General features: G+C 33.2%; 2 protein-coding genes and 1 long non-coding RNA gene across 4 annotated transcripts; 2 read left to right on the top strand and 1 right to left on the bottom strand.

The window, feature by feature from the left end:
* The first annotated feature begins 4,578 nt into the window (after window positions 1–4,578).
* LOC18101404 (uncharacterized) lies at window positions 4,579–5,305 on the top strand. The gene is made up of 2 exons (XR_002983292.2): window positions 4,579–4,854; window positions 4,945–5,305. It is a non-coding gene; the product is annotated as an uncharacterized LOC18101404 (long non-coding RNA).
* A 3,853-nt stretch (window positions 5,306–9,158) lies between these two features.
* LOC7494463 (uncharacterized) lies at window positions 9,159–11,450 on the top strand. Of its 2 annotated transcripts, XM_024606171.2 has the most exons (7): window positions 9,159–9,560; window positions 9,736–9,792; window positions 9,951–10,017; window positions 10,309–10,478; window positions 10,661–10,736; window positions 10,825–10,887; window positions 11,173–11,450. In XM_024606171.2, exons 1-6 carry the CDS (start codon window positions 9,438–9,440, stop codon window positions 10,839–10,841), a joined length of 510 nt encoding a protein of 169 aa, XP_024461939.2. In that variant the 5' UTR covers window positions 9,159–9,437; the 3' UTR covers window positions 10,842–10,887; window positions 11,173–11,450. The 2 variants fall into 2 exon arrangements, with proteins under 2 accessions (XP_024461939.2, XP_002311193.2); XM_002311157.4 differs by lacking the exon at window positions 9,736–9,792 and having other exon boundaries at window positions 9,165–9,560.
* Window positions 11,451–12,119: 669 nt separating this feature from the next.
* LOC7494464 (putative lipid-transfer protein DIR1) lies at window positions 12,120–12,772 on the bottom strand. Its single transcript, XM_002312093.4, has 2 exons — window positions 12,370–12,772; window positions 12,120–12,281 (listed from the first exon to the last, which is right to left on the bottom strand). Exons 1-2 carry the CDS (start codon window positions 12,710–12,712, stop codon window positions 12,265–12,267), a joined length of 360 nt encoding a protein of 119 aa, XP_002312129.1. The 5' UTR covers window positions 12,713–12,772; the 3' UTR covers window positions 12,120–12,264.
* Between the last annotated feature and the right edge of the window lie 859 nt (window positions 12,773–13,631).

Below are 13,631 nucleotides of genomic sequence, written 5' to 3' on the forward strand. Positions count from 1 at the left end.
CTGCCCAACTAGGTAGGATTAATTACATATTTCATCCCTGTATTTTTATATATTTTTAATATACTTTCTTTATTCTTCTTTAATTGTTGAGGTCTTTTTATTCGAGTAAAATTTATAGAGCGGTCCTTTCATTGTGATTCCATCAAGTTTTTGTTAAATGTGGACAGGTGTAAGAAGATATAGAATTTTGTGCTCAAAACTTAGAGAGAGAGAGAGAGATGATAGAAAACAATCAAAATGGAAATTTTGAAGAATTACTCACGGATTTTAAAACAAAATATTATATTGGAAAATGTAAAAAGCCTTTAGAAAAAAAGAAGAAATAGATTGTTTTCATGAAAGAGCAAAATAAAAATATGTTAAGCCACCCATATTTATTTATTTATTTATATTTTCATTTTCATTTTCAATTTCAATTTCATAATTTTTTAATAAAGGATAACTTCTAATTTTTAAAAAACTATAATTATGAATTTTTTTTCTTTTTTTTATAAATGGAAAATTTTATATTTTCATATTCTTTATTTTTTAATCTTAGCATTAAAAGATTTAAAAAATATATTGAATAAAAATACAAAGAACAGCGATTTATCATATTTTCATTTTCCTCTTTTCTAATTCTTAAAAATATATTGATCCTGCGAGAATATGGAAGGATATTTATGAAATCCCTTGCACGTGTAACATTAGAAACCCTTTTTTTTCAATTACTTTGTGGATTTTAAGTTCTTGGAACCGGAACATGTTACATGAAGACTCGATTTTCAGAATATAGATCCATGTAAAAATGGAATAAAAGCCAAGACAATTTGCATGAACTGAAAGGAACTCGTTGTTGTGTTCAATAGACGGAACCTGACTGCAATATTCAGATGAAATTAAATAATGCTTGAAGTTCTGATTGGCAACGAGAAAACACTACATACACCTCAATATTATCATCACTGTGAGTCAAAGAAGTTAAATGCATTTTGTCTTCGTTTGTTCTTATGTCTCGGCACAGACTTTCATTGACGGTCTTGCTAGCTAACTTGAATACCTTCTTTTCAAGTTCTGACTACTGGACTGAACAGGAAGCTAGCTAGCGTACGTGAACAGCTAGCTATACACATGAATGTGGATTGTAAGGGTTCCAAGGAATTATTCTTTAAACAATTTCTTGCATTGCATATGAACCCATGCCAGGATCAGAATGAATGAGTGATTTCTCGTAAATTAGAAAAGTAAAACAACTATACTACTGTTCTTGAACAATATATAGGACTCGCAGGCCACTTGAAAATGCAGTTCAAGGCAGACCATCTAGCTATGTGGTTATTGCAAAAATGCATTACATTTTTATCTTTTCCTGGGAAAAAGTCCTCTTCCCATTGAATTAATTGCAAAGTTTGGTCCCATTTTCCAAGATAGACAAAAAGATTCCTCGTCTTTTTTCAAACTGATAGACAGCCATTGACATGTTTCAAGACTAATCAAGTCTTGCCAGTTAATCACAGTACTGGAATTGGGGGGAGTCGACTGGAAATATGCATTTCTTGTAGAGAAAAAATTGTGTTTGGAACACTACTCTCATCTTGCACCGTTGCTTTTTTCTCTCAAGTAGTTTTTGATTTAAATGCTATTGATTATTTTCTAATTAATAAAAGAAATAAATCAAAGAATTGAATAAATTAAGGAAATCATGAAATTATTTCTATAATCTAAGATCAAATTAAACAAAAATCACAAATTCTCCCCTGACCCCTGCTATTGCTATTCTGAAACGGCACGCCGTTCCAATGCAAGATTAAATAGAAAAAAGAACCAGGCAAATGCCTGTGGAGACTTCATAAAACCTTTCTGGCTAGAACAATTAGAAAAGAAAAAATGAATGGCCATCAGCGAAAATGCCAGCGGAGACGCTGAGCATGATGAGAAATTTTAAAGTAGGGAAGATGGAATTATCAATAGTTATTTCAGGTGTTTGTTTTGAAAAGAGATAAACACAGTGGAAGGATCTGTCGCTCTACACGGGACATATATAATCCACTAAATTGGTGTTATGTAATTATATATTTTTTTTAAAAAAATCAACATGCTTTTGCAGCTAGCGAAGCTCGATCAGTAAATTTCGCAGCAATTTGGGTTGCATTCAATGCCAGCAAGGATTTTGTTACTATTATTATTTTGGTGTGATGTGAGGATTTTATTGCTCTTCTAGATTGTATGTATACAGAGCTTGCCTCCAGTAAGCTTGACGTAAGTCAGATCTCATAATTTATTATTAAAATTAAAATGATTAAAATATTGTTTTTGAATTGATAAGTTATTTTATTAGATTTTTTTTTTAATTTCAACCACTGAAATTAGCTTGCAAATACATTCATTAATGTATAAAATAATTGTTTTTAAAAAATATTGAAGATGTTTGTGCATGCGAGTAAAGCTTTAGGGGGAGATTCTGGTTTTGCGTTTTGTGTGTATAAGGACAAAGCCTTCTTCATTATAGTCACAAAAACATGTTTAGTTGTTATTTATTTGTGCAGCTAGATTATTATTTAAAAAAAAAACAAATTTATTTTAAAATATTTTTGAATTATTTTAATATGTTGATATCAAAAATAAAAAAATATTATTTTACTGTATTTTCAAGTAAAAAATATTTTAAAAAACAATCTCTACCATAATTTTAAACTCACTCTTAGTGTATGTTTGATACTGTAGTAATTTTTGTGATAATTGTTTAAAAAAGTAAGTTTTCTAAATAAAAATAATAATTACGATTTAAATAAAAATAGGTTTAAAAAAACTTGTATTTTATTAAAATTATTATAAGATAGATTTTTGTATGCAAAATAAGTAACAGCATGTCTTTATAAATAATAAAAAAAATATTTTTATATTTACAAAATAAATGTTTAAAGTATAATTATATGTAGGGCTAAACATAAAAAGCAAAAATTATATAGCAAGTCAAATAAGTTTTTCTTTGTAGTCCACAATACTAAGATGTCTCTAAGAGTTTGAACTATATACTGTGATTTGCTTTTTTAATTTTTGACGTTATTATTTTTTTTTATATATTTTTTATTTTTTATCCTAATCTCATTGTTGTCAAAGAACCATCTCAACATAAAAGTTTAAGTTGTTAGGTAAGGTTCTATGATATGATTTATATTATTCTCTAACACACCCCCTCAAGTGAAAGCTTTTTGGGCTTGAAACTTGCACATGTCCACTTTACCTTGCGCTTAATTTTTATCAAATAAATAAGAATGGTGAGATTCGAACTCGTGACCGCTTAGTCATCAAGGCTCTGATACCATGTCAAAGAATTATCTCAACCTAAAAATTTAAGCTGTTAGGTGAGGTCTCATGATATAATTTATATTATTTTCTAACTGTTGTGATTCGCAATCATGATTTCTGGTTTTTTTGCCCTCGTGGCTCCTGCTTAATTCCATTGTTACAATGAACATAAAATTATCTTAGAAACGATAGCAATCGACCGGCAAATTGCGTGAACTCATTGAGTTCCAACAAATCTAATTTTTTTTTAAGCATGCATATGTAAATTCATGGATGGTTAATTTTCTGTCAGGATGGTCAAGTCTATGCTTCCGGTTTCCGGTTAGCTACTGGAATGGAATTGCTGCATAAACACAAAATAGTTGTTCATTTACGACTTTAGCTACCCCGTCACCAACGTTTTCCAAAAACACAACATCAATCACTCTTCAGTCGTCCTCATCAATACCATTTCAAACCCTTTCAACACGTACGACAATCATAGCATGGTTTAATGATTGTTATTTTATGTTAATTTGGAGAAAATATATTAACCCCCCCGAATAATTCACAATGTTAGTAATTTTTCATTTGGTTTCTCTATAATTTTCTCTCCGAATATTGAACTTTTTTTATTCAACTCAACAGTTTGATTTGCGAGTATCAAATCGATCGATGTACTTAGTTCATTATTCTATTAATATTAATGATATATATATATAAAAAATTCTTCAACTCCTCTTCTTTATAAAATAACAAAACTTATTTAATATAAATATTTGATGAATCCTTCAAATTTAACTTTTCTTTAAGCAATTGTTCTTCTAGAATAATTGTTTTTCAATTTGTTTTATATGAGCATCCGTGTATATATGAAAATATTTTTTTTCAATAAAACTGCATCATAAATTTTATAATATGCGTGTGTGTTTTTGAGTGATCAATGCGATTTCAAAATTCTGGTAGACATGATGACTCCTTTAATACGTTTTCTCAACTAGATAAGTTTATACCGCACACGTTGAACTCTACGTGTGCGGTGCTATAAACTTTTGTTTTTTTTTTAATTTTTTTTTTTAAAAAAGAATGTTTCTAACCTTAGAAAACTGGAATTGAAACCCGATATGCTCGTGGAAACAGATAAGTTCCCGGTAACATGTTGACCAATAATGAAAAGCTATATTCACACTGGACCCACATTCATAGCTCTTGAGTGAAAGGAACTAACGAAGGCCCCTAATACTGGCCCACCCACATATGACTTATGGGAGGTGTAAACGCGTTGCCTATCATTCCTTTTTGTGAATACCTTATTGGCTCAGGCTACTCTCTCCCTCCCTCTCCTCTCTCTCTCTCTCTCTGTGTATATATGTGTGTGTGTGTGTGAGTGTGTGTGTTGCAATCTTATGTCTGTGTTAAAGTCTCTCTGCCTCCTTTAATTTACTTGACCACCAAGGCTGTTAGAAAGTTAGAGAGAAATGTATGCACCCAAGCAACTTCTAGCATCTGTTCTGCTATTACTGATCATTTCTGCCATATCTCAATATCCAGGAGCTATAGAAGCCAGGCCATTAACACTCCAACAAGGTAAGGGGAAAAGGAGTTACTCGTGTCCAATTATGTATGGTTTAGCTGGAATTTTAAGTTATAATATCATCTATTTGGGGTTTTTAACAGGGAATTCGAAGAGGTTTTTTGCCTCCCTGGGACTGGAATGCAAGTGCTGTGATGGTGCGAAAGGTGAATGTAGAAGCTCATGGGACACATCATGCCCGAAGCTCAAGTGCCATCCATGGAAATCCCACTGATTCAATTAATTAATATCTTGATGCTCTTGTTCCACTTACATTTTCGTTTATGGATAGAGGCAGATCGTTTTCTTAATACATACGTTGTTCCCACGCGCTCAACTGTTCTATACTCAAGAAACAATTATGGCATTTGTGTCATCGATATCAGATAATCACATGTAATTTTCATTAACTTGTCAAGAAGGAATTTATGAAAAATATACTATGTAAGTATTCGCGTTTTCTTACCGTCACTTGCAATGAAAAATGTTGGAAACTAGAATAGGGAAGTCTTGAAGCAAGAGATTTACTGCGGCGAGACTTAACTTGGAAATGCAATAATTAATTCTCTTTTTTTCTTCTTTTTTAGCCTTTAAGAGTTCCAATAAAATTTCAGCTAACATATCCTAAGGTAACTTATAATCTTTCACATTTTTTTAAGAAATTCAAGAATCAAACTCCACGTATAAAACAATCCAAGGCTCGTTAATTCCATGGCAAACAACGTAATAAGATCAAGATGCTGAGATTTCTTACACTAGAGAAAGTCTTTCATAGTTATGAAAGCTTAGGATCAAATTGTACTTGTGTTCAAATTGTATGTAAGGAATCTGTTCTAGGAGTGTGTGATAGTAATCATAGTATCATGACCCTTGACAGAGGTTTTTCCAGTTTCATATTGAAAGCATCACGCCAAAGTCGTTTCGCAAAATTACAATTCTAGAAGAAAACCAGAAGAAATTCAAAGGGAGCAGCTGCTGCTTCAACTACGCGTACACGGATATGTTTGTGGGCCTAAGAATACGAGGGGGCGTCAAGGAAATCGGCCCTTATGAAATAGCTTGAACCCAACTCCTTCTAAGATTTGAACACGAGCTCTTTCATACTGAAAATCTTAAACATTGCTTGCTTGCTTCTTCATGTCGTTTTCTTTTCTTTTGTTTTTTTTGTGACGAAGCGACGCAAACTATGCTCGAGTGGTCCTCTAGGGAACTGAATGCTTTCATTTTCATCGAAGACATTTATTTGGTGTCTTGCTGTGCTGCTGGTCCATGTAGAATCCATATGTCAACCAAATTTACAGAACAATACAGCAATTACAAATCAAGTTTGTCAAGGCTAGCTAGCCATATGAAAGCTTGGTTTGTATTCCAGAATCAATATTTAAAAGCTGGAGCCTGGAATATATGATTCCGAGGGACTTCTCACAACTTGACTAGTTGATCTCTCGGGGATCCAGCCCCCTGGCTAAACAGACTTAGCTTTTAAGTATTAGATATTCATATTATCTACTAATAAAATACTCTTGGCATATTGCGAAGATCTTGAACTAAAACCAGATTCAACAACTTCTAGAAATCAGCAGCCCAAATCGATCGGCAACGAATTTAATATCATTTCCTTTCGTGTCTGCCACAGGTTCTAGAAAATACAGCTATACCTTCTTCTTTTGCAATGTGCGGGACTTGACTCCCTTAACTATTCGATACTCCGTGGCAGTCATGTAACTTAGAGTTCAAGGTAGCAGTTGATATTTTATCAAGAGTTTGTCGGTTACTGTAGTCTCAATGCTTTTTAAAAACAATTTTGTTTGAAATATATTAAAATATTATTTTATATTAGTATATTAAATTTATATAAAAATATTTTTTTCAACTTTTTTAAAGCAAATATACTTTTAAAATATATAAAAAACAAAAGTTTTAGCTTCTTGTTTTTTTATTGCAAGAACATACATATTCTCGTCGTTTTGCAAATTGTGAGAAATTTGTCGGCTGCCACGAAAATTTCATTAAATTTGCTACATTTTTCTTCTCTTTTTTTTTCTAGATAAGGGATATCCTTGTGAGATGAACTCGCATATGACATTGTTTTTCTTATAAGAATTTTTTGAAAAAAAAAAGTATAAAGAAAAAAAAAGTATAAAAGAATAAAGATAAAAATAAAAAGAATGTTATATATAGGCTAAGTGTAAAGTGAAAATATTCTAAGTTTAAAGAATAAAAATAATATTTTTTTTTCAAAAAAGATATAAAGAAAAAAAAGAAAAACTATTAAAATATTACAAAAAATAAAGATAAAAAGATGTGATAAATAAACCAAGTGTAAAATGATAAAAATATCAAATATAAAAAAATAAAAATACTGTTTTTTAAAAAAATTCTTAAAAATTAAAGATTTATAATAAAAAAATTAAAGAAAATTTTAACTGTGTAGTGTGTTTATATATTATATATAATAATAAGACTTACTTTAAAGTACTTTTTTTTCTTAATTTACCTTCTCCTTCTTGAGGGTGTTTGGGAGTGTGGTTGTGGTTGCTTTTCAAAGTGTTTTTCACTCAAAAAAGTGTGCCAACAATATTTTTTTTATTTTTTAAAAATTATTTTTGAGATCAGTACATCAAAATCATTTGAAAACATCAAAAATATATTACTTCAAAGCAAAAAAAAATTAAAATTAAATTTTTTTTAAAAATACTTTTCAACAACAATGCCAAACACCCTCTTATTAGGTGGCTGGGGGTGAACGAATATGAAGGGATTTTTAAGCGGGCATCCCCCAAAATGAAACGAACTTTTAATATATATATATATATAAAATAAAAAAACCATCCTTCGATTTTATAGAACCGTAAGGACGGATGAAAGGAATAGCATTCCGGATTATAGAAACGTAAGGACGCAGATGAGCTGTCGGACATATCACGCCATAAACCGGCCCCAATTAGAGACTAGCCCTAGAAAACTCTAATGTCACACGTCATTAAAGTCACTGTCCTTCGAATGAACTTATCCGCTTATATCCAAAAGGAACCTAAAAGAATGATATATTATAAATTTTCTTGAACTACCGTATCATCGATCAGGACCACAGATAAATATATGTATGGGTTGTCCGCACAACATCCACCTTTATCCTCAAAGGATTGAGAATTTATCGATCCACGCTTGAACTCAGATTATATAACCATGACGACCCTCGACTACCTCTAATCTCTCTTTTATATGGATCTTTTCGAGCAAATTTGATAGCTTTGTATTTTCAATGACTATAATGCCACAACGCTTTGTCTTGCTTCTCGGATCGAGCAATAATTAATACTCCGTCCTTGTTCTTGCTTAGACATGGACTTTATCATCTTCCTTGTCCCCTTAATCGTTTTCCTTGAGACAAAATTAATAACCTTATCTCGAAAATTATATGTTTATCTAGCTAGCACTCTTACGCTACCAACCACAAATGTTATTGTCATCATGAAAATGCCAAAATTTATGAATAAGATTAGCGTACGTATTGCTATCTTGAATATATCCAGGATAAACATTAAAAATAGCAGTTGTTATCGTGGATATAAGCGTACGTATGCTAATTTGGCAATAAACATTGAAATACTTGATTTCTTTTTTCACAACATGTAATAAAAATGCCGAGTTATCCTCAGGTAATGTGAGTCCGAAGCGCAAATATGTTTCGAGTAATTAACTCAATCTTGATCAAAAGCGGTGGTACGATAAAGTCCAACAACCTAGCTAGCAGCCATGAGCGCTCCAACATTGTCCACACACACAAAAAGAACAAACATATATTCTGTCATTGAACCTAGGAAGATTTTGCAGGGTCAGGGGAAAGAATAAATGTACAGCATCTTCAATGCATGGAATAAAATTGGTATATATATCTTCTTAGTATTTAGTTTAAGGGAAATCCATAACATCTTCAATGCATGGAATATTGGTATATCTTCTTAGTATTTAGTTTAAGTGAAAGGAAAAAATAGAAGAAAAAAGGAAAGGGATGGAAGGCCAACTATTTGGAAGCATATCCTATGAGACCAAGTTGAGCCAAGACCTTATCTGGTTATCCTCATGCATGAAAAAAACAGCAGAAAGAGAGTCAAAGATATGGGCATGGGAGACACGTGGCAGAGAGGGGTTGGAACTGGCAGCATGTCCACTTGTAGACAGAGGATGCACCCCATGTGTCAAAAAGAGTAGAGAGGATTGAATAGAGGCACATGGGATTGCTGCAGCATCAGCGAGAGCATCCTAAAGCACCGTTTTTTGGGCTTATAAATAGCAGAGATCGTTTGCATTATATCTCCACAACTGCAAATCTTCACGTGCTTTGCATCCACCCTTGAAGTTTTTCTTTTATCTTTTGGTTTCTTTCTTTCCTTTTCACTCGGCAAACCTTATCTACGTACCACTCCTACCCTCTTAATTTGTGCTGTTTTTTGGGCTCAGTTAGGTTTTTGCTCCCTCTTCAATTTGTTTGGAGTCTTTTTGGGGTCAGTGTGGTCGTTACTGAAGGCTATTAAAGAGTAGTTTTGTTCGTTGGTTGACAAAGAAAGGTTAAAAAAAAAAATCCAATCTTAGCATGGAAAACAACAGGCAAGTCGGTGCTTCTTCTTTTGATCATCTTTTTGGTCCTAAAGACTCTTCCTCTTCATCATCCGCCTCAAGTGGGATATTTGGGTCCATTTTCCCTCCTCCATCGAAGGTACTTTACTTGGAGACCTTTTAATTTGTTAGGCTTAATTTTATGATGTGTGACAGGGTACTACTATATATTACGGGGGTTTAGCCGTCTTGCCATTAGCCCAGAAATCAGAAATGACAAATGAAAATGATTGCTTTCCATGGTTCTCCTGGTTTTTTTTTCTTACCATATCTAGTTGCGGGGGCTAGCAAAGCAACCACTAAGATTAGCACATAAAAAAGCTAAAGGGATGGTAAGCAAAAGATAGAGAAATAGAATAGAAAGACAGGAAAACGAAGAAACCCTTTTGGAATAATTATTAGCTTAGGAAGGTAGTGGCCGTTCACAGATAATTATTGAACTCCTTGTTGGAAGTATGAATATTTTCCCTTTTAACTGTTCCAATTTCAGGTGCCAGCTGGAAGGGACTCTGGAACTACGGGTAATCATGTTGGGAATGAAACATATGTGAATCCAGGTGTGTGATCATAACTTTTGTTGCTAGAGTAGAAACATCTTGTGTTTGAACTGTAATGACCATCTTTATTGCTAATTACGTTGACTAAAAATATCCTTGTCTCTTGTAGAGATGATATGTGCTTCCAATATTATCTATATTGCACAGTCACAACTCAGTATAACAAAGGCTTTGTGTGAATCGTTCAAATTGCATAAATAGCAGAAATCTGGTTTTGTCATTAATAGATTGCTCGCTGATCAGTGCTCTAAACCATTTTGTGAATGCTTTACATCTTCGGGTTGTTTTCAGATAATGCCACTCGGAAAGCCAAGGGAGAGAGCAGCGGCATAAGTGGCAAAGGCCAGAGTTCAGTTTATCAGAACGAAACGCCAGAACCATGCTATTTTAGTTCGTCAATCTACTATGGTGGCCAAGAAAACTATTCCCCAAGGACCAAGAACGCAGAATCTCAACATGTTGTGAGTAGTGAATCTTTCAATAAACTAATAATTATTTGGAAGATAAGATTATTTCAGCCAATACGGATCATGCATCATAAGATGCATTATAATAGTGGAACATGATAGCTTCATTTTATTTTACTTGCTTAAGTTGTTGAAGTGATAGCTGACTGTTTTTTTTTTTTTCTCCTCCTGAACAGTTCAAGAAAGATTATGGAAAGGATGATCCAAATGGCAACGATCCAAACAGCGCTTCAAGAGGGAACTGGTGGCAGGGTATGGTAGCCGTATAGTTGTAAATATGATTCATTATGATGTTATTTCATGACAGTTTGGTAAATCTTGATCACATGCATTTTTGCAGGTTCACTATATTATTAAGCGTCTGGCCCCATTTTATGCAAATGCAGCATCCCAGTAAACTAAGGTGCGCAAAATTAGTGGATCCATCGTGCATCCATATAAGCACTTTTGTTATCAATTGCTGATTTCTGAAAAGGAAAAGGCTTTTAAAAGGAATAAGAAAATGTTCTCACAAGACCATGTTACAAGGCATCAGGAATTTGCCATTATAAAATTCACCAGAACATTGTAATATATTTACATGTATGTTGCATCTCTCTTCTTTCCATAGATATGCATGTTATTATTCTTCTTCGCCTTTTGTACGTTATTCAGATGACTAAAATGGTGTTTGTTTAATGTGATGCAGGAATATGACTATGAGCTCTCTCAACGTAATCTATGGAACTATGAAATTAATACAGATTAGTATAAGACTAGCACAGCGTCATATGTCAGGACAATTAATGCGGTAAATTGTTGGGTTCTTTTTGTCCCAACTAGTCGTATACTCGAGCTGATATATTTCTGTCGGGGTTTTATACCTTCACTCCTTGCAGAATCTTGTATACTAAACAATCCATCATGTTGTCTAGTCGACTAATATCAATATATTACTCTACCTGTCCATGGACTTTATACTCTTAACTTATTCTCTCCCTATAAAACTTGTACTGTTCAAATTCTAGCTTATGCCAGTTTATAGCTACTGCTGTGACAAATATTGATTAATTTCAGAAAGTGTAAATGGAGAAACAATTACTTGAATCAACTAGAACCGCTCCCAGCAATTCAGCAACTGCAAATGGTAGAAACATGATCAGATCATGATCGTGGCTGCCTTAAACATATGGTTCGAACGGAATTAATCGGGTATCTAAATCAGCACAAACATCTAATGGCCACACATTACTAGTTTAATGGTTGTTTGTAGCAGAATGTTTTTTTGTTGATCCACACTGTCTGCAAGTCCAATTAATAAAACACTAGATTGAGGCTCATGCTCTTCTTTCCATGATATTCAAGCCCATTTAAGAAGAGGAGTTCCCTCTTCTAGTTTCATGCCAGCAAACGTAAGTTAAAATTACTGAAGCTAAATACTAATGGAACTTCTAGTCATATTTCATAAAGGCTTTACTTGTGTACTTGCAGTTTTATGATATTTAGGTATTAAGTATTAAAGTAATCATTCTGATCTGCCAGGTTGGTTTGACAGTGGATGGTGGTCTAATCTGCGATAGAAAGAAAGTACATCTGCTGTAGAATAGTAAAAGAATAATAGGAAAAAAAAAAAGCAATTGATCGAGCCAGAGGAGATTAAGCACCAATAGTTATTTATTATTTAGATGTCTGGATGTTACACTACATTTGTTAGCTAGAATAACTAGCAACAATGATGTAAACTCCAGCAGGTTGATAGAAAGTACTTTACAGGGCGAGCACAGTTCATGGTCTTCACTCTTCAAGGTAAAGTATATGCTGCAAGAGAAAACAAGCAAATTTAAACATTTACGGGCAGCAGGTAGAAATAAAGAAGACATGAAAGAGAGCGAATTTGTGATCGAACCTCCACACTTGTAGCCCACAGGACGATCAGCAATGTTGCATCGTTTGGGAATGGTCATTGCAATTTCTGGCTTGATTCCAGAGCTCTTAGCAGTGTTGGAAAGCATAACAGCACAAAGGCACGCTGGGTTCTGTCCAATTTTCTTCACCCGAGCGCAGCACTGGCTCGAAACTGAAGAATTCTCATCCTGTGCTGCTGATGCACAAGGAGCCATCTTGAAAGCCTCCATGTCAGGAGTGGTGTTTTTCCCACATTCACCAGCCCCGTCAACTTGATTGAGCCCAGCAATGCTGAGAATTGCAAGAAACATAAACAAGCAAATGTACTTCATTGGAGTCGCCATTTTTCAATGCAATGCACAAGCAATGCTCTACCTCGCAGGATTTTATACTGAAACAAGTAGCTGAAAGTTGCTTACATGTGAACCCATAAATCATAGTGGAAGTAGCACTATAAACACAAGGTCATTTGTTTATTGTATCACCTACTCCTTCCACAATGGATTCCAGATTTACACGGCTACAGTAAATGACGGCAACCGCTCCCTAGAGTCTTTGGAACCATTTCGTTGCTTTTTTGTTCACGAAGGGGAAAATGGGTGCTTTTCATGAGCAATTGACAGCATAGCAGTGCCACTCAATTCTACAAAAGATATCACCAATGTTTCTTGAAGCCCCTCTGGTTTTCACAACTATGAAAGACTCTAGAGTTTACTCCCTCGTAATGTCCCAAAATATCTAAGTGATTTAGTACCAAGATTAACAATTATAGTAATTTGTTTTGTTTTTCTTGATAATTGGTAGCTAACTATTATTTAATAAGCCACTTAGACTGATACTTAAAAAAAATTATATTTGATAGCTTTAAGGATTATATGATACGTACTTAAGTATTTTTTTTAAAAAAAAATTAAGATGATATTTTAAATAAAAAAATTATGTAAGAATAGATTATCCATCTAATATCTGAATGATTCCAAATTTTTTTATGAAAAAAGGAGCTCAAATGTTATTTTTCTGGATAAATATTTTTATACATCATTAATGAAAAATAAATACACTTACACATTATTAATGTTGATAAAAATATGATAGATATTCGGAAGATTTTTATACATCCAATAGTATTAAAAGATGAGCATCTTTAATCTTAATAATTTACGGTAAAGATGATAAAAAAAAAAAGTTTGTAATCCAATAAAGAATTTATAAAAATTGTTGATCTTGTATCCATTTGAATTCAACTCATAGCTAAATTTAGAT

This window comes from Populus trichocarpa, chromosome 8, assembly GCF_000002775.5.
Source record: "Populus trichocarpa isolate Nisqually-1 chromosome 8, P.trichocarpa_v4.1, whole genome shotgun sequence".
In the NCBI taxonomy this organism is placed as follows: domain Eukaryota; kingdom Viridiplantae; phylum Streptophyta; class Magnoliopsida; order Malpighiales; family Salicaceae; genus Populus; species Populus trichocarpa.